Source organism: Astatotilapia calliptera, chromosome 17 (genome assembly GCF_964374335.1).
Source record: "Astatotilapia calliptera chromosome 17, fAstCal68.1, whole genome shotgun sequence".
In the NCBI taxonomy this organism is placed as follows: domain Eukaryota; kingdom Metazoa; phylum Chordata; class Actinopteri; order Cichliformes; family Cichlidae; genus Astatotilapia; species Astatotilapia calliptera.
In genome coordinates, this window is record NC_137438.1 from 6,727,215 (window position 1) to 6,752,141 (window position 24,927).

The 24,927-nt window shown below is 42.8% G+C and overlaps 1 protein-coding gene across 3 annotated transcripts in view; it reads left to right on the top strand.

The window, feature by feature from the left end:
- Nucleotides 1-2,586: 2,586 nt before the first annotated feature.
- Nucleotides 2,587-24,927, top strand: part of LOC113008944 (prestin-like) — a 46,893-nt gene continuing 24,552 nt past the window's right edge. Inside the window, exons 1-21 of one of the 3 annotated variants that reach the window (XM_080291205.1) lie at nucleotides 2,587-2,742; nucleotides 3,712-3,975; nucleotides 5,008-5,147; nucleotides 5,338-5,448; nucleotides 8,852-9,033; nucleotides 9,182-9,346; nucleotides 9,426-9,661; nucleotides 9,767-9,914; nucleotides 10,381-10,494; nucleotides 10,609-10,680; nucleotides 10,770-10,865; nucleotides 11,107-11,213; nucleotides 11,324-11,393; nucleotides 11,468-11,560; nucleotides 12,959-13,066; nucleotides 13,249-13,449; nucleotides 13,572-13,626; nucleotides 17,851-18,022; nucleotides 21,279-21,503; nucleotides 23,084-23,202; nucleotides 24,559-24,698. In XM_080291205.1, coding sequence (XP_080147331.1) covers nucleotides 3,806-3,975; nucleotides 5,008-5,147; nucleotides 5,338-5,448; nucleotides 8,852-9,033; nucleotides 9,182-9,346; nucleotides 9,426-9,661; nucleotides 9,767-9,914; nucleotides 10,381-10,494; nucleotides 10,609-10,680; nucleotides 10,770-10,865; nucleotides 11,107-11,213; nucleotides 11,324-11,393; nucleotides 11,468-11,560; nucleotides 12,959-13,066; nucleotides 13,249-13,449; nucleotides 13,572-13,626; nucleotides 17,851-18,022; nucleotides 21,279-21,503; nucleotides 23,084-23,202; nucleotides 24,559-24,698 — 2,724 coding nt within the window. In that variant the 5' untranslated portion in view covers nucleotides 2,587-2,742; nucleotides 3,712-3,805. The remainder of the gene's footprint in view (nucleotides 2,743-3,711; nucleotides 3,976-5,007; nucleotides 5,148-5,337; nucleotides 5,449-8,851; nucleotides 9,034-9,181; nucleotides 9,347-9,425; nucleotides 9,662-9,766; nucleotides 9,915-10,380; nucleotides 10,495-10,608; nucleotides 10,681-10,769; nucleotides 10,866-11,106; nucleotides 11,214-11,323; nucleotides 11,394-11,467; nucleotides 11,561-12,958; nucleotides 13,067-13,248; nucleotides 13,450-13,571; nucleotides 13,627-17,850; nucleotides 18,023-21,278; nucleotides 21,504-23,083; nucleotides 23,203-24,558; nucleotides 24,699-24,927) is intronic. The other 2 variants (XM_080291204.1, XM_080291203.1) reach the window with 2 other exon arrangements.

Genomic DNA, 24,927 nt, shown 5'->3' on the forward strand with positions numbered 1-24,927 from the left:
ATATGCAGCTGGTTGAGTACAGAACAGAAATATAAACACTCTTAGCTGATTATTATATGAATAATAAAACCTTTAAAAGCAAAAATACTCTGACACTCACCCTGGGTCAACACACCTGAATCACATGACTAGTTCATTACCAGCCTCTGGAAAACTTCAGGACATGTTGAGGAGGTCATTTAGCCATTTAAATTGGCTCGATCCTGCAGGACAATGGCCCTTGAGGCCTGGAGTAACGGTTGAGAGTGAAAACGTGGGAAAGTGGTAGTGATGTGAAGAACAGATAAGCAGGCATATGAGTCATTACAGACCTTCCTTATTGAACTTACACATAAACTTCATTTGATTTTTCGTGTCTGCTAAACATTTAAGAACTTGTATAGAAATTTGACACCTAATCATTGCAGGGAACGTTGACCTCTTTCAGGTTAAACAAATATGCTGCCACAAAGCATCAAACTGATATTTATTGTCACTACGAAACCTTTACCTCAAACAAAATGAGTGTAGGCCGATTACATCGTTTTCTTTTGTGGATGGGAATGAGGGCAACCATGAAATGCTGGAAATGATCTTGTCAGAACAGGTTTTCAGAAGTAGTTAAAGTTGATTGGCGATTTTCATGACAGGTGAGGGTTATGCATGATTATTTATCTGTTGTTTGTTTTCTTCCCATATGCACCCCTCCCACAAATGCACACAAAAGTACCCACATTCAGTTGTATACACACTTACATGCAGTGTGTACGTTTCTGTGTATACATGTACATGTCATGTAGGACTTCCAGTGTGCCTTGTCTTGCTCTGTCTTATCTCTGATTTAATCTTGTTGTGTATCTGTCTCTGTTGTCTCGGTCAAACAAAAGTATAGCACAGAATACACTCACAGGCCACTTTATTAGGTACACCTGTTCAACTGCTCACTCATGTGTATGTGTCAATCACATGGTAGCAACTCGGTATGCTTAGGCATGCAGACATGATCAGTCTGCTAAGTTTGAGAGGAATACAGCCAGACTCCTTTGAGCTGATAGGAAGGCAACAGTAATTCAAGTAAAAACTACAGTTACAACCAAAGTAGTGTCTCTGAACACACAACACATGGACCCTTGAAGCAGATGGGCTGCAGCAGCAGAAGACTGCACCTGGTGGCAACAAGCTGAGACTACGGTTTATATGGGCTCAGCAAAATAGCAAAAAATTAGAAAAATGTTGCAAAGTCTGGTGAGTGTCAACTTGTGCTGCAACATTCACAGTTATAATTATGCACAAATGACATGAAAATATGATCAGGGTGCTGCTGCTGTGGTATCAGGGATATTTGCTTGTTGCACTTCAGGTCCCTGAGCTTCTATACATATATATGCAACAATATTAATATGCATTACTTTTATTGTTCATAATTATACATTTAAATATAAAAATACACTTTTAAACATGAGTTAGTTCCATAATCCAGGAGGGGAAAGTGGAAGCCAAACCAGCCACTTAAACTCAGCTGAGAGCACCACTGCAGCACCCTCGGTCTCTGCTTCAGCAACTTAACTGACTATTAGCAGAGTTTCCTCTGGTTTTATTTTCACTTAGTTCAAAATAAAATACTAAAAAAATAATACTAAAAAAAAGTTCTATCTAGCCATTTCACGTTGACCAATACCTGTTAAACCTGAGCAAGCACACCCCTGTGCAGAGGTTGTGCAGCAGAGGACAAACAAACTTTGCTTAACCTACTTTTTTTGCATGACTCTGTTATTTGGTTAGACTCACACTGCTGTGTGACTTTCTGCTGTTGTTCATGAGATGTTTACCACCCAGAGTTTTTTCAGTGCAAAAGAGACACATTTGTCCACACAGCTGTTAAGGCATAGTTCACCTGTAATAAACTGGACGTGGCTTTTCTTTAGGCATACGAACAGTTTGCGGCTGCGCAGAGTACAGCTGACGGTCAGAGTGTGGACGGATTCATCCTTAGTAACTTCACACAAGACGGGAAAAGTCTCCCTGGAAGCACGGCAGCTTTCTCTGAGCGCTCTTTCTCTCTGACTGCATTCTTGTGACTTCACACAGACCATAAATAAACTTAAACTAAAGTCATTTTTCCTCATTTACAGTTACGCGAGTGCTCACTCCAAAGCCGAATCCTGGCTTGCAGCACGTGTTGGTGACCAACACGGCACCGGGAGGAGGGGGCCAGGCCTGCCATACGTCAAACACTTTCTGCTTTCATCATCCACCCCCTGTCCCCAAACACGAGAGCTCCCACTCTGACTCCAGTAGATGAGTGTCTACAGCGGTGTTGTGTGTCTGTAATAAATGTGCCTGCCATATTTGGTATTTATCTTGAGAGAGAACAGGAAATGCCAGATTTGGAAAACCTTTTAGACAAAAACTGCTAAAATGTAAAGGTCCCCTTTCCTTTCTGTCTTCTAGCACTGATAATAAAGCATAGCAAGAACATAAAGTAGGCCTGCCCTTTGTTTTAGGACTACAAAGTGGGATGATAAAGACAACAACGCATGCGTGCAGAGCTACTCCCGTTCTTGCGGACCGGAAGTTGCAAGAAAGTTTTAAGCAGAGGGACTCATCCTGTCCGCACATCCTATCTGTGGTTTATCGTCAGCGTTTGGTGCTCGAAAGGACGTTGCCCTTGTTAAACTTCAACCGAAGAGGTCAGTGTATGTACTTGTGTTCTCCTTGAGCCGACAGCATCTTAGCGGCTGGAGGGAAACAAGGAGGATGGAGGTGAGCGAAGTGTCTTTGCTAGTATCTTTGAGTTAGCTTGTTTCCCTGTGAGGAGGTGAAAGCTTCTGTCACAGCCACGGGAGCTGCTGTAGCTACGCTCGCCGTCGTACCTGTAGTACATATTGGCCCTTTAATTAAAATTTCGTGTCTCCGCTTTGAATTTATCAAAGCTGCTTTTTACAATGTGATGTGAGCGAGCTAGCACAGGAGAGGAAATGGGAAGAAGCGCGAGGCGTTCAACTGTCGGCGCGAGAATGACTGAACAGGAGACTTTATTCTGCATGATATATAAAACCTCTGACATAAGTCTGTTAATGTTCAGGACCTGTTCCACACACGGGGAAAAACAAGCAAGTGTTACTCATTTGCATATTATTATATATAAAATAATAAATATAGATTTAATAAATAATTAATGTAAATATCAAATACAGAACTGTATTCTAACCTTTCTAACAGTCGCCTGCTATTCTCACAGTATCACAGTAGTTTCATTCACTATTTATCTGCATAGCCAGAGATTTGATTTTTTTTTGTTTTTTTGGATTGACTTTGAAGGCACCATGTCGAGGTGTAATCCAAGTACTTAACCAGACCAGCTACGTGTTTCCTCTTTTATAAACGTTACCCACATGCATGGCTTTGTTCCTGGATCGTGGTCCATGAAGACGTGTGGTTGCAAGACTTCTGGGAGAGAGGTTTGCCTGTAGCTGTAAAACACTGCACACCTACCCTGAGGAAACTCTATGCCTTGTGATTTATTCAGCAAACCTTTCCCCCAGTACATCAGACTTAATGCAAGCCATTACATAAGCTGGTCAGAGACCAAATATTTACTCGAAAGTTGCATCATTGCAAATCAAACTGAAATCTTTGTCAGCATAGCAAAGGGCTTTCTTATTATCGTCACCCATGCTTGTAGAAATCATAACTATCTTGTCATGTCTTGTCCTCGCTTGCTCTGAAAAGGTTTAAGGAATGAGGATATACCAGCCGAGAAGAAAAAGCGGGAGAGATAAACTACACGGGACATAGATTCTACGCCAGCCCTCCGGCCTCTACCATGGAGCAAGAAGAAGAAGTGGTGGCTGCAGCAGCTCGAGAGGATGAAGACTCCCAGCTGATTTACAGGATCGAGCGTCCTGTCTACAATGAAACTCTGATCCAGGCACAGCTTCTTAAACGCAAAGAAGACACCACCACAAATTGTCAGAAGCTGGCAGAAAAGTTCCAGTAAGTCTTTCTCTGGACATTTCCTGTCAACATGTCGTTGAACAGATCAGCATCGACATAGATCCACACACAAGATCCCAGTGTGCTGTATAAACTGAAGCCAGAAGACAGTGGGAAATCTGTGGGAGTTGATGTGCAACCTTCGAATGTCCTTTAGATGAGTGGAAAAATAAGACGTTTAACACATTAAAATGCAAAAAAGCTCCAACACTGATCTTCAAATAGATCATGTTGCATTCTAACATTTAAAAACAAATGAAAAAGTTATTCAGAGCTAAACTGCACAAACCCGGGATCCTCTGTCCCTGCTTTTTATTTGGGAACTGATGCAGCTGGGCAAGCAAAAAGGGGGAGAAGTCGGGGGTTAAATAAGCCGCCCGAACAAGGCTGGGAAATGACATGCTAATGCCAGCTCGCTGGCAATTTGGGACTGAGACAGGTGGGAGGGCTTACTGAGGGGAGCTGAGGAGGAGGTCTTCATACAAAAGCAGAGATGTGCTTTGGAACCGTACAGCGAGCAACCCGGGAGTTAGTGAAGAACGGGTCTGCACTCATAACCATCCACAGGACGCAGGGCAAAAGGGAGCGAGGCAGAGGGTGTGGCAGAGCTCAGGGTGGGAATCGACACAGTGACACGTTAGAGTCATTTATAGAGATGCTTTCTTGTCATTTTGCAGAGGGAACAACAAAAGTGTCATAAAGTTGTAAAACATTGATGTTTCTTAAATAACTCTTGGCTATAGTGCAGCGTGAGGGTGAATGTTGGGGCTTAAATCTGTAACAGCAGAACAAACATTATCACTGAAATGATATTTCTGTGGTGTAAGAAAGAACAAATATCTGTTAACCAGTGTAACTCACGTGGTGCTGCTATTAAAGGTATAGTAGGGCTATTGTAAGCACGAGTCATTCCAAAGTTCAGCTAACACGAGGGGGCTTCTTGAATCCTGCAGTCAACAACATGAAAGCGACTCCAGAAAAACTTTGTCTGTGGAGGCTTTTAAAAATCTGATTGGTGTTGAATATCCACAGGTGTTCTTCAGAGAAGGCCAAGGCAGCAGCTCTGAGCTTCATGCCTATTCTCTCATGGCTGCCGTCGTATCCAGTCAAGAAGTACCTCTTTTCAGACGTGGTCTCAGGTCTCAGCATGGGAGTCGTGCAGCTTCCACAAGGTCAGTGAACTGTGCAGCAGCGCCGTGTGAAGCACCGAGGCTGCGAGCAGGGCCGGCTGCGGCTCCAGAGGAGCAGTTTCTGCTTCATGCTGACTCTGTTTTGCCATCGCTGACACTTTGACACTGTGATGGAGTCACTGAACCTCCAGGATTGTTTATTTGGAAACGTGTTATCTTCCCTGCTCCACAGGACTAGCCTACGCTATGCTGGCTGCGGTGCCTCCTGTTTATGGTCTGTACTCCTCCTTCTACCCGGTCCTGCTGTACACCTTCTTTGGCACGTCCAGACACATATCAGTAGGTGAGAGAGCCGTCTCTGTTCTGACCTCATGGCCCTGTGTGACCGGCTCTGCCCACGTACAAGAAAACAGTTACAATATGCTCGTCATTGTTCCATAAGCTCCACCCTCTTATTTACTCCCTGCCCCCAACACACACAGAACAGAAAATTTCATGTTCTGCTGTTGAAGCTACATGTACAGAGGAGAGAAATTAAAGGTACCGCCGCCATGGCGATGCCCCGACCTAAATATTTATCAAAATATTTATTTATTGTTTGAAATCGATCCAAACAGACACACCCTGACACGGTCTGACGTTTCCTTTCAGTTTAGTGTTAAATGTAAAGTTGGTGTTAAGGTTCTCGCCAAGAAAGAAGCTTTTAAATAAGATGTATAAGAAGAAAATGATTGTATATGAAGGAAACTGCTGCTTCCTGGATGTGTCACTGATTGCTAGCTTCTTCATTTTCCAGCTTGATGTTCGTTTGGAATAAAGAAACCATGGAAGCCAGCTCCTCTGGTTCACTGCAGCTGTGTGCTCGGCCACGGCTGCTTCCTCACGTCTAACAGTATTTCCAGTAATGCTTTGCTGCCTATTATGAGGATAGGAAACTATAGCTGAAGATGGTGACGTTCAGACGCACCGAGCTGTTTTCTTTTCTCGCTTGCTTTTTGAGAGAAGACAAATGTAGTTAAGATGATGTCATTTTTACATGGTTGAGCTTTTTATAGATTTCTTAATCCACATTAATGGTGTCACATCCAAGTCTTGCAGGCAACTAGTCACTTTCCACACAGCTGTGTCTGTAGTGACTGTGAGGTGTACTGGGTTACACAGTGATTCAGATTATGAGATGAAAGGTGTGGAGGAAATGTTTGTATGTGTGCTAACTGTGTGCTTAGCTTTCACGGGAGGCATTTCAGCGACCTCACCCTGTGACAGCTTCCTTTCCTTGAAATGGGTCCAAGTCTCAAATGCCAGCTGTGACCTATGAGTCCCTCTGACAGTTGGACCCAATGAAGCACCTCACAAACAGGAAGTGTTCCTGTAAAACTGTCACATGGTGAGGAAACAACACGTCACATTATGGCAGAATAAGACACAGATGAGCCTGTCATCAGACAGCGCACACTTGATGAACAGCACCAAAGTGCTGCAGTGATGTTTGGTTTAGTGCAACTGTGTGTGGGAGAGGTTTTCCTGAAAAAGGACAGGTGCGATAAAAATATTACGTTTCATTTTGTTAAAGCCAACTGTGCTTTTATTAAACCTTCGTGGTCCTCTTCGTATGTGCGATGGTTTGGATATTTCTCTGTGAAGAACGGAAAGAGCTGAAAGAGCTCCGTGGTCCCACAGACTAAACCACAGTGCTTCATGTCTCACACACTTTGCATAGTGAGATTCAGTTTCTGCCTTCCAGACGAAGGCTTCTGCTCCCACAGTGCAGATGATCTCGTCACAGCTGTGTTACTTTGTAGGTTACAGTTTGTTCTTCTGTTTGCAGTAGTTTGTACCGTGGTTCTCTGTCTGTGTGCACGTGAGGGTGGATAACTCTACCTACAGGTGCAGGTTCTGAAAGCAAATAAGAAAACCCCGTTATCACATGATAGACGAGGTGTGTGTGTGTGTGTGTGTGTGTGTGTGTGTGTGTGTGTGTGTGTGTGTGTGTGTGTGTGTGTGTGTGTGTGTGTGTGTGTGGAGTGACGTCATGTTAAGACTCCATTCATATTTGACTGACATCCACCGAGGTCTTCAAGCTCCACTAATGATTTTATTGGTTAAAAACTGACAAAACCTTCTAACTTAAACTGTCATTCATACATGTGTATTGATATTATACAGACAGTGCTGTATACATGCTGCTTACCTTCTCACTGAGAGTGTTTATGGGGACTGTAAATATGACGTTATTACCTGATCTTCAAACGTTCCTAAAATGTTTTTAAAATTCTGATTAACATTGAGGAAGTGATGCTGGGGCTCACATCTGCATCCAAATGTCACCTTTGACCTCTACCTTTAAAGTAAATACTGCCCACAGAGGCTTAACCTTGTGCTCTGGTTTCAATCCAAGCAGGTTTAAATGTTTTTAGTCTCTTAGGCTATGTTCACTCTGCAGGTCTTGATGCTCAATTCAGATTTTTTGATCAAATCCGATTCTTTTGTCTGCTCATTCACACTACAAATAAAATGTGACAGCAAACGCGCAAAAGAAGACGTCACACACAACGCGCTCTGTTTAGACCCAGAGCAACAGTATGTTTGACTGATGACCTTAATATAAAGACTTCGGACTTCATGTTTCCCAATTTTTGCTTTAAGTTATTTTGTTATTTACATAATAATGTAGATAACCTAATAATGATCCTTATTGCTGTTTTAGAGGAGCAGTGCTTCAGAGGATAGATTTCTGTCAGAATCTGCAGATTATACGGTACAAATAAAATGTTCACGTTTCTCCAACGTTGTCTTCCAAACAGTTTCACGGGATGGTCAGGAAACGTTCGCGATGTCTTCTCCGGCGCTGATAATTGGCGTCTGTCTTGTGTCAGTGACGTAAAAGACGGATTTAATGCGACATGACCATCAAACAGCAGTCGATTTCTGAAACATCAGATATGTATCGGATTCAGGACCACATATGAAAGTGACCCAGGTCGGATTTGTGCCGTTCACACTGTCACACCATGATCGGATATGAGTCGCACAGGGTCAGAAAAGTCGGATTTGATGCGCTTTCGCCTGCAGTGTGAACGTAGCCTAAGTGATAATCAGCATGTACCCACATCATTTTTGTGAATTCGAAAGTTTAGTAAATGTAAAAACAAAACAGCAAAAACTGTAACATTATAACCCCTCAGAACGTGTGTCCTGTGGAAGGTTTTTAAAATTTGAGCTTGACAGATGTTGTAAAACTTCACTTTCTAACATCTTCCACAACTGGGATTGTAAAACTCGCTGCCTCTAACTACGTAAAGACTGACATAAGCAGATTTCATTAAACCCAGCCTCAGTTGTCTCACCAATCTGGCTGCTTTCTTTTCTCCAACGCTGTCACGCTTGTCTCGATTGTCAGTTTAAATCCGTCCAACAAATGGGTCCAATAAACTAGACCTGCTCAACCCTTTGAAGCTGAGAAGCTAATCTGCAAAGATTGTAAATCACCGCTGGCCAAAATCTGGCCTGACATCAGGTTGCTGTGGGAATGATGACAGTCCCCTCTGGCAGAGAACGAGAGGAAATTATTGGGCTGCTTTTCAAGTGTGAGGCAGGACGGCCTTTACCGTCACAGGGTGGTGAGAGGAAAGGCCGGTGCGAGCACAAGTCTGCAGTTTCTGTGCTGCGTTTGAGCGCTCGTTGTACTCGACATCAGCTTTGACCCCAGCCTATCATAGTGCTGCGTTTGTGTCGATGACCTGCAGGTACCTTTGCTGTCATAAGTCTGATGATTGGGGGCGTCGCTGTGAGGGAGGCACCAGACAGCATGTTTATGAATATCAATGCTACTGGATCCAACGCATCTGATGCCATCAACGTGGAGCTTCGTGATAAGAGCAGGGTCCAGGTGGCCGTGATGGTCACAACTCATCCAGGTCAGCCTCCCGCCTGCAGAGCAGCCGTGGCTAATCTCACTGTTTATCCAAAGCAGCAGCAGCAGCATGTCTGAATCACTGTTGATGTATCAACTCGATTTTAAATGTTTCTGTATGAAACATTGTTTTTGACCCCCCTCTTCTTCTGCATTCCTTTAGATTGTTTTAGGTCTTCTCAGGTTTGGCTTTGTAGCAATCTACCTCACCGAGCCCCTGGTGCGAGGCTTCACCACAGCAGCATCCATGCACGTCGTCATCTCCCAGCTGAAGTACTTGCTGGGGGTGGAAACGCAGCGTTATTCTGGGTTTCTCTCTGCTATTTATGTGAGTTTTGAGAGGCCCTGTCTTTCTCCTTCCCATAATGGTCAATGAATCGCTAACACTTACCTTTCTGTCACTGCAGAGTGTCAAAGCAGTGCTCAGCAGAATCACCAGCACCAATATTGCCACTTTCCTTCTGGGGCTCGGGTGTATCATCTTCCTTTACGTGATCAAAATTCTCAACGAGCGCTTCAAGAAGAAGCTGCCCATTCCCATTCCTGGAGAGATCATTGTGGTCATCGTGTCCACGGGCATCTCCTATGGTTTGTCGTTATCAAAGGAATACAAGGTCCATGTGGTTGGGAACATACCAACAGGGTAGGCCGCACACTCTATGGATTTGTTTAAGTGTCTTTTGGTTTAAGCTCGTGTTCTCTACACGTATGTGACAGAGGTATACAGATGTTGTCTTATTGGTTACAGGCTTCGCCCTCCTGCTGCCCCAAACATCTCGCTGCTGCCCAATTTGGTCACAGATTCTTTTGCTATAGCGATTGTAGGATTCTCCATGGACGTCTCGCTGGCCAAGATCTTTGCCCTGAAACATGGCTACAGTGTGGATGGCAACCAGGTGAGTGTGTCCACGGGGTGAGCTGCTGATGAGCCTCTGGCACTGTGTGTGACTAAATGTTTGGTTAGGACACTTTGGATCTTCTGGATGATGGGACGTCCTCTAGCTGTTTGTTGCAAATCTTGTAAAGTTATATTTTTATCCTGCACGCTGATATTGGAAATGCTGCTCACAAAAAGGTTCATTGTTCCAGTTTGTTGGAACGTGTTCATTTCATTGAACACTGAGTTGTTTGGAGCGTTGTATAGTTGCCTGACTGTACTATTCGTTGAAGACTGAGCAAAGCGTGTCCTCCAGTGACACATAGCTGACACATAAATGCAGGTCACGCATTTAGTAAAGCACGACTGTGGAAAATATACGGGTCGCATTTTCCTGAAATTGTCCAAAGCTGACGTGTGTAAATGTTGTTGCAGAAGGACTTTCCTCTCTTTTTCACGGTTTTCCTCCACGTGTCCACTTTCAGGAGCTCATTGCACTCGGCCTGTGTAACTTCATCAGCTCCTTCTTCCAAACGTTTGCCGTCACCTGCTCCATGTCGAGGAGTCTGGTCCAGGAGAGCACAGGAGGCAAAACACAGGTGACACACACGAGCTGCAGGAGTGATTACACTATCTAAATTGGTTCTGTAAAGCTGTTGTTAGAGTGAGAGGTGTGTTGATGGAGTTATTGCTTTTTTATGTGTGTGCTTTAGATTGCAGGGCTCCTGGCGTCGGTGCTGGTGGTGGTGGTGGCCGTCGGCTTTGTCTTCGAGCCGCTCCCTCAGGTGAGTTCCCGTCTGACGTTTGGGCGTGACCTGTGAGACCGCACACACCTATATGTCTTCTTTGGCTCTCGTTTGCTTGTGTTTCTCAGACTGCGCTGGCTGCCATCATCATGGTCAACCTCATAGGGATGTTCAAGCAGTTCAGAGACATTCCCAGTCTGTGGAGGACCAGCAAGATTGAACTGGTCAGTCTTTAAAACCAAGCTTAGCTGACTTAAAGTGCACCGTTACTCTGAGAGGTGTTTATGTGAACCCGAGTGAATACACGGTGGAGAAGCTGAGCTTGCAGACAGAAGTGTGACTATAATGTGCAGGAGATAAATGCACGTCGTCTGAAGACATTTGCTTATGTTAAAACTGCTTTGGTCTTGCAAAACGCTTCCTCTTCATGCTAGTTTCATGTTACTTTCCTTTTTGTCCTCTCAGGCCATCTGGGTGATCGCCTTTATCGCTTCTGTGCTGCTGGGACTGGACTACGGCCTCCTGGTGGCCGTCACATTTGCCATATTGACAGTCATATACAGGACACAGAGGTAATGATTCGGATATGTGTTTTTCCTTGAACTGAAGCTTAAAGGCAGCTGTGAGAGTTTTCAAAGAGCAGGTTTGATTTGTGCTCTGAGCTGTTTTCTTTCTCTTCCAGCCCTAAAACTTCCATCCTGGGTCACGTCGCTAACACGGGGCTCTACTGTGACGTCGACGAGTATGAAGAGGTAAATGTGTGAGGAGAGAAACCTGCTCCGTGTGAAACATCCACACTGACCAAGCCTGCTGTTTGTGTTCTCAGGCGGCTGAATATGAGGGGATTAAGATCTTCCACTCCAACTCTTCAATCTACTTTGCTAACAGTGACCTGTATGTGAACAGCCTCAAGGAGAAGGTAGCAGTGTGTTTGAGTGTGTGGAAGCAAACAGAAACCCTTTTGTGGGGGAAATATGTGAAGCACTTATTATCACTGGGTCTTACCTGACTCAGTCTGAGAGGAGCAGCGTGAGCGTGTAATCATCTGGTGGTAGATGCGAGCACAGCTCTACTTTGAGATGAGCAGGAAGTCAGTTTGCTTGTGTTTTCACTGTCTTGGCTACAAATGAAGGTTTGCAGTTGTAGCCTGTTCACGTTACAGCTGAAGCTTCAACAGTTCAGTGAAAACGTTTCTACGTTTGTCATTTCTGCTTTTCTGTGTGTTCAAATAACTAAGAGCAAAGAATACATTTTAACTTTACTGTGTGAATTAAAGGTTTATCCAGTATCTAAGCACCGTGTGGGAAATATTCCCAGCCTCTCCCAGTCTTAACCTAAGGAGTAACTGTGCCAGCTTTACCAGCAACACCTGATTCCTAGGGATCAGTCTCTGTTGCTACTGTGGAGGCATGTTGAGTCCTTAAAGGGGAAAAGAGTCCCGTTGTAAGATCATGGATTGAGCTCAGTGTTTACGAGTCACAGCCATGCCTGATCGCATCAATAACACAAAGAGACGCTACAAGAGCTCAAAAAGCAACACGGTGCCACGATCAGCTGCAAAGGGTAACAGGGTCATTACTTTACTGCTTCAGAGCTTGGACAGTTGATGGAACTATGAATTCTGGGTAATTACGTTTTCACCTAGGTGCAGGTTTAGATAGCTTGTGTTGGTTAAACAATGAAATCACACATTGAAAACTGCATTTTGCTTTTACTCAGGTTATCTTTGTGCAAGATTAACACTTGTTTTGTGACAAATCAGGTGAAGCACAGATGTTACTGAAAGCAGTTGATCATGTGCTTCATGCTTATTGTGTTAAAGTTCAAAAGTAAAGACGTCGATATGTGTTTGTTTTGTAAACATTGTTTCAGTTCTCATTTTTGTTTTTCATATTCAATTCAGCTTTATTTACACAGCGCCAAGTCACAACAACAGTCACCGCAAGGTGCTTTATATTGTAAGGTAGACCCTACATTAATAGATACAGAGAAAAACCCAACAATCATATGACCCCCTATGAGCAGCACTTTGGCGACAGCGGGAAGGAAAAACTCCCTTTTAACAGGAAGAAACCTCCAGCAGAACCAGGCTCAGGGAGGGGCGGGGCCATCTGCTGTGATTGGTTGGGGGGAGAGAAGGAAGACAGGATAAAGACATGAGATTAATAACAAGTGTATTATGTAATGTAATATGAATAATTATCAGAGAAAATGCCAAAATAAGACGTGAGGTAATGGTAGAGGTAAATGAGTGAGGAAGAATGACGTGCTGAGTTGGATGTTAACAGCTCTGTTGTGATTATGTTGATCTTTACAGACGGGGCTAAACCCTGAACACTTACAAGCTGCTCGGAAAGCCCAAAAAAAAAAAAGAAAGGAGAAGACGAACAGCAATCGGTCGTCTCTGCTGAAAATCTGTGCCAAGGTGGGTCACTGCTTTTCTTTTGTCTATCCAAACTTTGAGCTTTGTCAACAGGTTAAATACACACTCATGTGACGGTCGTGTGTGTGTGTGTGTGTGTGTGTGTGTATGTATGTGTATATATATATATATATATATATATATATATATATAAAATATGTTTTGTGGTGCTGCTTTGTTTCTAGTACAAGGATGAGGCAGTGACTCATGACGTTTTGTCCCAGAGCCACGTGGCGGAGGATCAGAAGAACGGCCAGTTTGGCGACAGACATGGCGACTCAGAGGAGGCGGTCTTCCTTGAGCCTTTCAGCACAGTCCACTCCATCATCCTGGACTGGACGTCTGCAACTTTCATTGACTCAGTGGGAGCTAAAGCCATCAGACAGGTTCTGGCCCTTTCTCCAGCGCTGCACTGCACAGGAGCACCAGCTGCATATTTTCACTGAACTCCAGTCACGGTTTCATGGTGTAGAGCCCAAATACTGAAAACTATTATCTGTTTGTGCAGATCATTAAAGAGCATGCCGCCGTAGATGTCCGGGTGGTCATAGCTGGCTGCAACAGTAAGTGACTATTAAGACTTTTCATTAGATCTGAAAATATCTGTACACATGCTCTGTTTTATACGTACTACGTACAGAACGCAATTAAAACCCGTCCACCCATCTATCCTCTTATCTTTACAAATAGCTGTGGGGACTATTTGTGGACCATGAACTGTTCATGAAACCAGTTAGAGGACTGGTGCTTTGTTACACATCGTCCTGCAGGAGTTGGTACACTGTGGTTAGAAAGGCATGGACGTGGAAATATCCCTCACACTGTAGCACCACTGATCCAATGCAGGAGGAATCCATGCAGTTATGATGTTTATACCAAAGTCTGCTACAGAAAGCCTGTGCATACTGCAACCTCAGGTTTCTGTTTGTAGCTGGGCGATGTGGCGCCCTGTGGTCTGATGCTGCTGTAGCCCATCTGCTTTCCAACATGAGGTGCATTCAGAGAAGCTCTTTGGTGGTAACAGGTGGTTATTTGAGTCACTCTTACCTTCCTGTCACGCTCGACACACTTCTTCTCTGACATCACTGAAGCATCTTCTCCCAGAGAACTGCTGCTCGCCTGTTACGTTCAGACCGTCCTCTGTAAACCTCGGAGATGATTGTGTTGGAAAGTCCCAGCAACTTCTAAAGCACGTCTGATATCTAGTCATGCCATGTTCATTCAGATGCTTGCCTTGAACTCCAGCTGATGTCTGCATTGAGCTTCTGCCATGTGATTGGCTGATTTCGATGTTTGCATGAATGAGAACGTGATAAGGTCTGTAAGTGGAGACCTATAATAAAGACAAGTTCCACACACTGGGGTCATAATGTAAAGGATGGAAACGGGCAACAAGCACTATGACAGAACTCTGTTGAAAGTTTTGGTTTGAATGATTAAGCCTGTGGGTCCTGACAGACACAGCCTGTGGTTCACAGACTGAAGCCATTCCTGCAGTAACAAACAGGACGCTCCTGTTCTGCACATTTGGGATTGAAAATGAGAAGATATCATTTGGAACCAAATGGTAAACATGATGTCACACGATATATTTACAGTTCACTTTCAGTATATTGGCTCACGAGCGCTCAGGATGTTTTCAGAGTGGCAGCTAGCCAGAAGAAGGCAGGGATGAAGCTGCAGCAGCTTGTTTCACACTGTGATGAAGCTGCTGTCCAAAAAGTGAACACAGCAGGTTGCTTTAGTTGCTTTGTGTGCCCTGTAAATGGAACAAAGGTATCACTGCAGGAATGTCATGTATATAACAGTGTTTAACTCAACAATAACAGTGTTTCCCAGGCTGCACTTATCCTTTTGCAGCTTTATCTTAATTGGCTGATGGGGCAGAGCAGCCCTGAACGAGCACTGCAGATTAAAATATATTTATGGAACCATGTTGCTGTTCAGATAGCTGACTGTAGCTTTGCAATATCTTGTAGAAGAGATAATCTTGCACTTTTTGATGACATCTGTAGTGCTGGGGCCTTTTGGAAAACAGTGACTCAGCTTCTTTTTTTCTTTTTTTAAAAAATAAACTTCAGAAGGACATATTGCTGTGACAACACCGATGAGGGATAAGAGATATTGTCGTGAAAAAGTGAGTCTGTGGGGATTGATGAAAGACATGTCGGAGTTATCCATGTCCTCATTATACAGGCTTCAAAATGTTCTTACTTTTCTCTCTCTTTTTCCCACTTTCCCATGTTTTCACTTGTTTTGTTGATGGCTTTTTCCTTCGTCCTTCCTTAATTACATCCTCTTAATGATCTTTTCTCCCTGACTTTACCTGCATTTGTCAGATTTACTTGCGCTTGCCTGTTCCTTTGTCTCTCTCTCGCTTTCTCGCTCACTCGCCCTCTCAGCAGGGGAAATTGATGATTACAAACCAGCAGTAAGAGAAAAATGATTGGATCCTAGCAGTAGTAGAACTGTAATATTTTCTCCTTGTGCAGTGGCCTGTAATAAACCAGGGCTGAGGAAACCTGTCAAAGCACGGTTGAGTCTGTGTGAAAGTAGGAGTTTGTGCTGTCTGTGCACGCTCGAACGTTGCTGCCGGCCGGCTTTGTCTTGTTTGAATGCTGTTTTGATTTTTGTGGACAGTGGAGAATAAAGATGACGTGACAGCTAGGACAGAGAACAAACGTGAAAAAACGTGCTGGAAAATGTAATGGGAGTGGCAATCCAGGACACACCAGTGCTGCTAAATTAAAAGAAACATTAATGTATTATTAGCTGCACTGTAGTGAGAGTCCAGGACTACATTTCTTGTATTTTAGGTTGAAAGTGCTTGATGACAAAAATATAGATGTCACAGCAACTCCCATGCTCACAAACTAAGGTATCTCTGTGTGCTAGAGTTGACCTTGTCACCTACCTAGAATTATTCAAATGCTTGAGCCATCCTCACCTTCAGTCAGCTGAAGTGTGTCCGCTACCAGGTAACTAATGTGCCAGTGAACGCCACATCCTGAATGCCCCTGAAAAAAAAACCCAGCAATGCACTGTTGTACTTAAAATAGACTGTGGCATGGCTCTTGTTGGGTCACTTCACTAACAAGAGTAATGTAACTTTTTCCAACAGTAGGACACCACACTTGCATGTTTATTCCAAAACAATAGTCTTTAAAAAGGGGTGTGTGTTTTCCATGTGGACTGAATCATACCACATACATCATTTTCCCTGTTGTGCATAATTGTGTGAAAAACTCACTCAATAATATGATGTTGTTCTAAAATCTATGTGTAGATGGGAAACATTATTTTAAAGGGGTTGTTTGGATACATAATTTATGTTCACATCATCAAAAATACATGCTTTAAGGACCTAAATAGTACAAATGCAAAGTACAGTTGGCTTACATTATGTTCCCTTTTGGGAATAAGGCTAAACACTCAGCACTACCCACGGTATCTTTGTACACAACAGTATGTAGGTTATTAGACTGGTGAAGAATAGCAAAGGGAAACACTAGAACAGCCTATTTTGTGTGTATGTGTGTTAACAAAATGTCACAATGTTCCCAGGAATGGGCGTCCCAATAAATTCCTCTTAAGGTCAGGCCATGCAATGCCCAGAGAAATTGCTTAAAACCCCAAGAGCTACATCTCAGACTTTAAAAAACCCTATTAGGGTGTTAAATGTCAAAGTTCATGACAGTTCATGATGCCACAAAAAGATTGAACAAGTGTGGCGATAGCCTCTTCTCTTAAGAAAGACAGCGGCAAACACACCTTAGCTTTACAGAGTTCATCTGAGGAAACCACAAGACTTCTGGAACCATGTCCTGTGGACAGATGAGAACAAAGTGGAAATGTTTGGCCATAATGCACAGCCCCACGTTTGGCAAAACCCAAACACGACATAATCAACACAAACACTTCATACCAACTGTCAAGCACGATGCTGTATACCAAAGTATTTTAGAATCAAATATGAGGCCATCTGACTGACAGCTAAAGCTTTACCCAAATTCAGTCATGCTACAAGACAATGATGTCAAACACAGCAGCAAATCTATAACAGAATGAAAAAGAAAAGAATGAAGGTGTTGCAAAGGTCCAATTAAGGTCATCCAGACCTACACCCGAGTTATGCATCATCCTGCCAAAACTCAACCAACGTTGTGAACAGTCAACCAAAGTTCTTCAGTAGCTTCAAGTTATTGCAAAGGTGATTCTACAAGCTACTGAATCATGAAGAGTACTTAGTTTTTCAGAGGACTGCATAGAGTCCTATCAGAACTTCGGCTTTCGTGTGATTGTGTAGATTTGAAAACTGTGGAGCAACGACATGTACAGTAAGAGGCCTTCACCAGTGGGTCTGTGAGACTGGGAAATATTGGTGAATATAAATGAATAAGACTGGTAATACAAGCTAGGGGCCGCCCATTAAGAGCCTTGATCAAACAACCATAAACTGAATTCTAAAATGAGGCACGATGCCAATGCAGAGAGGCCAGGACTGGAGTGATGTGCTCATACTTTCGGTTCTAGTCAGCAGTCTAGCTGCAAATGCCTATAACAGTACAGATTCACAAGTTCAGCTTTCACGTACAGGTATTTTGCAAGGGTAACAAATATTTCCCTGTGACATACCAAGAGCAAAAGCAGTACAAACGGCCCATATTTGGTAGGTTCCTAATTTAGAGTCACAGCAGTGGGTTACAGGGCAGATGAGCTGTTCTGTATAACTTCTCTGTCCAGTGGTTTCATTGATGGTAACATAAACATCTTTCCTTTTCCAACAGGAAAGAGTCCGTACCTGCTGTTCACTAACCGTCATGAAATCCGTCGTATTCACCTGCTGAAGAGTGAGTACACACAAGTGGTCCCTACACTGAAGAATGCCGTGGCCCTGGATGTGGACGTGTCCACCAACAAGATGTTCTGGTGTGATCTGTATCATCAGAAAATATACAGGTACACACACATACAGCACGCACACACAATGACAAGTTATATTTATTTTTTAAATTATTTATTTAACCCTATCAGGTACTGCTACACAGAACTGAAAACGCACTAGATTTTGCTGGATCATTCTGTTTAATCGACAGAAAAATGATCTATAATTGTATATTTCAGTGTAATTATTGAAATGCTGTTAATGATGTGTATATATTCTGTCTATAAAGGCAGAGGAAGCCCATATAAAACGATGAAAGCCACTGTATAGACGCAGGACCTTAAAGTTAGATAACTCACTTTTGTCATTCTTCAGCCAACATGTTCATTATCTTTCTCCTCTGTCCATCCATCTTGTGTGCTTCAACCTGTCACACCTTCTGGTAGTGAGTCAGCCGCACCTGTTTGTCCTTCACACACACTGTGTGAGTCTGTGTGTGTGCACATATCATAGCTTTGCTCATACATTTGTGTGTGTGTTTGTGTCACCCTGATGGCTGACAGGTTGTGGGAGGGGCTTTCTATCATCTCAGCTGAGCCATATGCTCTCACTAATTTCACTGCCTCAATAATCGCTGCCATTATTCATCTCCATACACACACATTCACACGCAGACATTTTCCCACACAAACTTGGTAACACAGTCAAGGGCTTGTGACAGGGAACGGACAAATGAACTCATTTTTCACAGCGAAGTCTATTTTTCGATGCCATAAATAAACTCACATATCAAAAGTTGCTTTAAGTAGCAAACAGCAAGGGAAGTTATACAGCTTAATCTACTTGGCGTTGTCCTTGATGGTGTTTTCTTTTCTCTAATCTTTCAAAGCAAAATCTTCTGCACTTGCACCCAAGTGCATAGCATCAGAATCAAGTTTTCCTGCTGTTTAGAATATCTGCTCTTTTTGACATTACCATATGTTTTCTTTTCTCCTGTAACGCCACAGTAGAATATATGTAAGCAAATTGTCCAAGTTGCCTTGGTGACAGATCTTAACCCCAGGTAGAGATGAAATTAGAAATCGGAGCTTATTAGGTTGGACTACTATCAGTAAATTGTGGGGTTTTTTTAATTTATTTTGTTTTGTTCCCTGATAAGGTGATATACGAAATAGTTAGGCTTATTAAAGTCTGCACTACTCATTCACCCTCAATGTGATAATGTGGTTTTCCAGACTAATTCATAGTGATTAGCATGCCACGGGTCGATGACTTGTTACCTTCTCCCAATGATGGAGATGTCTGTTGCAAACAATGGTTCAACCAATTAAACATGCAATCTGCTCAGTGGACTTGGACTCATCTGTCTCTGTCTTATTCTTCACTGTGCCCGAAGCCTCTGTTCAGCCCACCAACCTGTTCAACCTAAGTCTATGTGAAGATTTTCTAACTCAAATTAAGGACATAGTGAAATTGGAGTGAGTAAAAGAATATAAAGTGGATATAAAACATCTTCATAGCACTGTCAAAATATCTGGATTTGTGATGTTGAGAAAATATGACCCCAAGAAAAATGACTTCAGAACTTTGTCCATTTTTAATGTGACATGCATAAATTAAAAGCCATGGTCCAGAAAAAGCTTATAAAGCGTTAACGAGATCTCATGATTTAAAGGTATCAGTCAGGAGAAGGGTACACAAGAATGTCCAAGCTGTAAAATATACCATAAAATACATTGTGTTTTACTCAAAATGGACGGAAATATGAGCAGTTCCAATACTGATACCAATTTGGCACAAAAACTTAAAGCAGCTGCTAGATGAAAATGATGAGGAATTTCACCCTTTAGCACAACAATGACCCAAATCATCCAATACAAAAGAATGTCTTCACCTGATGATTAAAGTTTTGGAAAGACTTAGACCTGAATCCAAATCAAAACCTGTGGGGTGACCTGACGATGATTTGTGGTACTTTTGCAAAGAAGACTGTTAAGTATTGCCAAATCAAGAGACTCAGTGCTGTGGCAAACTCCTAGCCAAAAAGACTGAACGGTGTAGTAAAATCAAAAGAGGTATTTAACAGTATTTTAGTCTAAGGCTGCGCACATTTGTGCAGCCAGGTAATTGTAAGTTTTTCAGTGATTGTCCCCCACCCAAATAGAATTGAAGAGTGACTGTGAATTGTGCAGGTTAAACTTTAAAGGTGGAAATGATTTTCTTAAATCGTTTACCTTGATCTCATTTTCTTCATTTTTATACATCATGAAAACCTGACGTGTTGAATTTTTATATCCGCTGTGTTCGTAAAAATTAAATATTGGAGAAATTGAACAAGAGATTAAACAGAAAATATGTTTTAGTGGAACTCGCGATTACTCAGTATCAAAGAACAGAATGTAATGCAAAAGAAAATTGTTTCAAATTGAATTTGTGTCAAATGTAATTTTTGTTCTGGCGTTTTCAGTAGAGTTCAGTAGCTGCATGCTGCATCAATAACACGATGGGTTTCCTTCATGTCCACAATGCTTGAGCCGTTTTAATTTACCCTCGAGGGTTAAACAGTGTGGTGTTGGATCCATGTTACAAACCCTGAGGCACTCTTGAGAACCCATAGATTATCTATCACACTCACACAATAACATCCCACACTCACCTGACTGTAAAGATGAAGACATTTGGGTTGGCAAAATGTAACAGTGAGCATCTCCAAGCTCTGACTACCAGTCAACCTTCTTCTTTAGTTAAGATGCACCTCCCGTCTCCTCTTACTCCTGTAGGCGTTGCTAAAATGTGAAGGCACTGTGCAACTTGGGACATTGCTTGTCCCAACCTTTTATCAAGCATTTTTTCTTCCATCTTGCTCTTGCATTCATATATTGTCGAGGCAGTAATCTATTAAGTTTTAACATTTTTCACCAGTAAAGGAAATGTCAGTGGGGAATGGGGATAGAAGAGTTGACAGAGTAAGTGGACGGAGTAGGAAAATCAAAGAAACTGAAGACAAGAAAGGGACACTCGGTTAAAGGGGAGATATAGGCATGTGGTGCTGATAGAAAAAGACAGACTCATTCTCCCTGGGAGGCTGTGTTTGGTGTGAAGGCTGAAGTTGTTATAAAGGTGTCAGGATTGGGTGCCCCTCACACCTGAATAGAGTGAAGAATCTATGTTCCCAACAAGATATCTAAGCCACTCACAATCAAGTCATTCCTCCCAAGGAAAGGAAGCCAGACGGTAGTAAATCCATCGTGCCAGCACCTCTGTGATGGATTAGGCTTTTATAATTTCCAGATTACTTACTGATACATTTCCTTTCCATCCGCCCACCAGCGCTTACATCAACAAGGCCAGTGACTCATCACAGCAGGTGACGCTCATCGATTCGCTCCACTCCCCGGAGGGCCTTGCTGTCGACTGGGTCCACAAGAACATCTACTGGACGGACTCAGGCAATAAGAGCATATCTGTCGCTACGGGAGATGGCAGGAAAAGGAAAATGCTCATAACCACCGAGCTGAACGAGCCACGAGCCATCGCTGTGGATCCGCACCAAGGGTGAGTTGGGTTAGTTTTAGGGTAAAGGGATTTTGAAAAGATGCACAAAGGAGCAAAAGATTGCAAAGGAGTTGAGCAAAAAGGCAGGAAGGAGGGAGGGCGAGTAAGAGGTCCTACTGTCATTGTGTGTGTGTGTCTGTAAAAGCCAGTGTTGTTATAGTAGAAAGAGATTGGGTGTAGAAGTTGGCCTAAAGTCAGTAAAGGCTATTTGTAGCACTGAGCCCATCTGTTAGATTAAGCACTTTAACAGTTTTCTTGAGATGGGATGCAACACTTTGTCTTCCCTTTCTAACTCTTTCCATTTGTCTCGGGTGCCTTGAGCTCCCCAAAGACGTCTTTTCACAGCTCTACAAAGCTAGACTAGCATGAAATACATGCAAATGAAGCCACGATTTCAGTTTTATCATGGACACACATATTCAGATAAGGTCCAAGTTTCCAGTACCTGCTGTTTTGCACAGTGCTTTCCCTTTTATGTTTTCAATGCCTGTCTTACTAATAATACAGTCATTTTGCAAAGAAAATGAGAGAAGATGTCTGTGGAACATCGTGTGACTGAGTACAGTTGATTTTGTCAGTTAAGAGTTTTTCAGAACAATTGACATTACATATTAACCTCTCTTCACTGGTCCTAGCAAAGTTACTCCTTTCATTTCTGACACTGAACTGGCCGTGCCTTAATGATACAACATGTATATAAAGATGAACAATGGCATCTCTCACTGGTTTTGGACTGTATTTGGGTGATAAGCTGTATGTTAAGTTATCAGCTAATGCTAGCTAGACACACAGATAAGCTGCTAGTTATTAAGTAACAGACAAATAAAATACTAGCTTTCACTCACCAAAAGTAGAGCACACAGGAAGCCATATTATTTGTTAGATGATTGTATTAAAAGTTCAAAAGGTCACAAACGCAGAAACAAAAAGGTCCAGTTCAATGACTTGAAGTAGCGGAAGTTGAAGCCTTGCCGCGAGTTGGTGCTATAACCGCCTGCATTCAAGCGTCACGCTCCACAGCACTAATAATTCACAACTTTAAGTATTAATACTTTAAGCCCCTATAAAGGGATGAAATGTAAAGATGTCACAAAGGTGGAAAATTACTTTTTATACCAAGCTAGAAACTTTTTTCACCCCTGCTCTAAAGCTAGGCACTCAGCCACAGATAGCCACACATTGGTTTCTGAAGTGCCATATTGTATTGAAGCTTTTGCCATCACCAGCTTGGTTGGCAAAAAACCCGAGTTGACAAGAAGTCAAGTGTGAAACCGCACAATCATTGGCTAATGACTTCTGATGGACCGCTATTAGCCATCAAGTGTGCGGTTTTTATATCATTTTGTAACATGGTTACAAAATATTTCAGTTGATATTTTATTCAGTATGACCCAAAACAAATGAGTAAAATCAGAAAGCCATTTCTCGTAGCCTTCTGTAAGACTTCAGGTCTCTTTTACAACCACAGCTATCACCATCTGGTGGCCCTCAGAGAGAATGCAGGCAGGTCACGTTGGCTTGATTTCTCAGCCTCCGAGGTTGCTGCTTCAATTTAATCTAACTTGTGTATCTTCCCGCAGGTTTATGTACTGGTCAGACTGGGGAGGTCAGGCCAAAATTGAGAAGGCTGGGATGAATGGAGTGGATAGACAAATTTTGGTGTCTGAACACATTGAATGGCCCAATGGAATAACTCTAGGTAAGGAAAAAAACATGTAGCTTTGAACATTCAAAGCCCACGGAAGAAGGATGAAAAGCTAGAAGATGATGCCCAGATAGAAAAAATCAATCAGTTCTGACAGCAGTTTTGTTAAAAAAAAAAAAAAAAGGTTATTATGCTGACATTGCTTTTAGAGAGAGAGAGAAAAAAGTGTCTCGAGTGAATTCAACACAAAGAAAAAAAACAACACATGGAGGAAAGCCAGAGAGAGACAAACAGCACAAGTTGAGAGAAGAAAATAGTCTATGGGTGCTGAAACCCAAGTAGCTCTTATTGTTATATACCTCAGTTTGTGTCTGGCTCTCATCAATCAAGCCAGTGAGTATGAGGCTCCGAATTAATAAGCCAGACGCTCTGTGCTGTCGATACCTCCCCTCATCCCTTTCAACTCCCTCCGAAGCACCAGCCAATTCCTCTCAGCTGCCCTTGCCTGAGGAGAAATAGAAGCACACAGTCGCCACACTCTGTGGAATTGAGGTGTCGCCGCATCTGTATGAAAACAAATTATTTTTTGGAATAAGGCGAATGAGAGGTTTGGCGCCAGGCGGCTGTGGGAGAGAAAGGGTGAATTGTGTTCCCCTGGTCATTGATTTCATAGAGACCACCGAACAGTGCAGGTGATTGAGTCAGGAGAGGTGAATGGGGACAGAGAATCGTGTTAATTCTCTTCCCCCTTCAGTTTACTTTGGTGCTTTTATTGGATGCTTTTTTTTCATATACTTCCAGTGTTTTACCAATTTCGAATTGCTTATTGCACACAAAAGCTTAATTCTTTATTAATTACTAATTAAATTCTTGCTTTCTGTTTTTTAAATGTTTTTCTTAAAAGCATAATCTTAGAGTCTGGTGAAAAAAAGAGTAATACAGGGATTATTTCCTTTGCTGTTTAAATTCAATGTGGTGTTTCGATTTCAAAGTAAACACCACAACACTTTGCCGCTCGTAGCAAGGACACAACAATGATTTGGGCCTAATATAAATAATATAGCAGTGGCTGAAATGTGGAGTTATTTGAGATTTGCGAAACAGCAAAGTTTGTCTTTAAAATAGGTCCAGCAAGACTAATGAATCTGTTCAAGGGCACATATATTTTCTCCAGCAAAGAAGTCAAGCGGCAATATTACAATCACATCTGTGTTTTCTTAGTACGGGGCTGAGGTCGTCATGTCAAAGAAGATTGATTGTGTAGCTACTGGGCCATTACATCCATATACCCCTCACCCTGGGCCGTTTCACTCTGAGTGACCTCTCTCTCTCTCTCTCCATTCACCTTCTCCCCTACCCCCTCTTGATTTTGTTCTCTCTCGCTCTCCCCCCTTCCCTGCATGTTCTCAGACTTGTCCAACAGACGACTTTACTGGGTGGACTCCAAGCTGCACCTGCTGTCCAGCGTGGATTTCAATGGTGACAACCGCAAAGTGCTGCTCTCCTCGCATCACCACCTGGGCCATCCCTTTGCCCTCACTGTCTTTGAGGTATAGCAGTTGAGAATTGAGATTCAAATGCAAAGAATCAGACCAGGCGGTAATGCCAGAGCTCTGGTCTGGTGCATACAGCTGTTTCTGTAATATGCATTTTTGAAAGTGTGCAGTGTTTTGTTTCGTTTCCAACCTTTTGGGCACCTTGATCCTACAATTGAAGAGCACTGCCCTTCTCAGGTTTTGTGCTGCTGTTTGAAGCTTCAAGGTCACAAGCGGCGCGCGG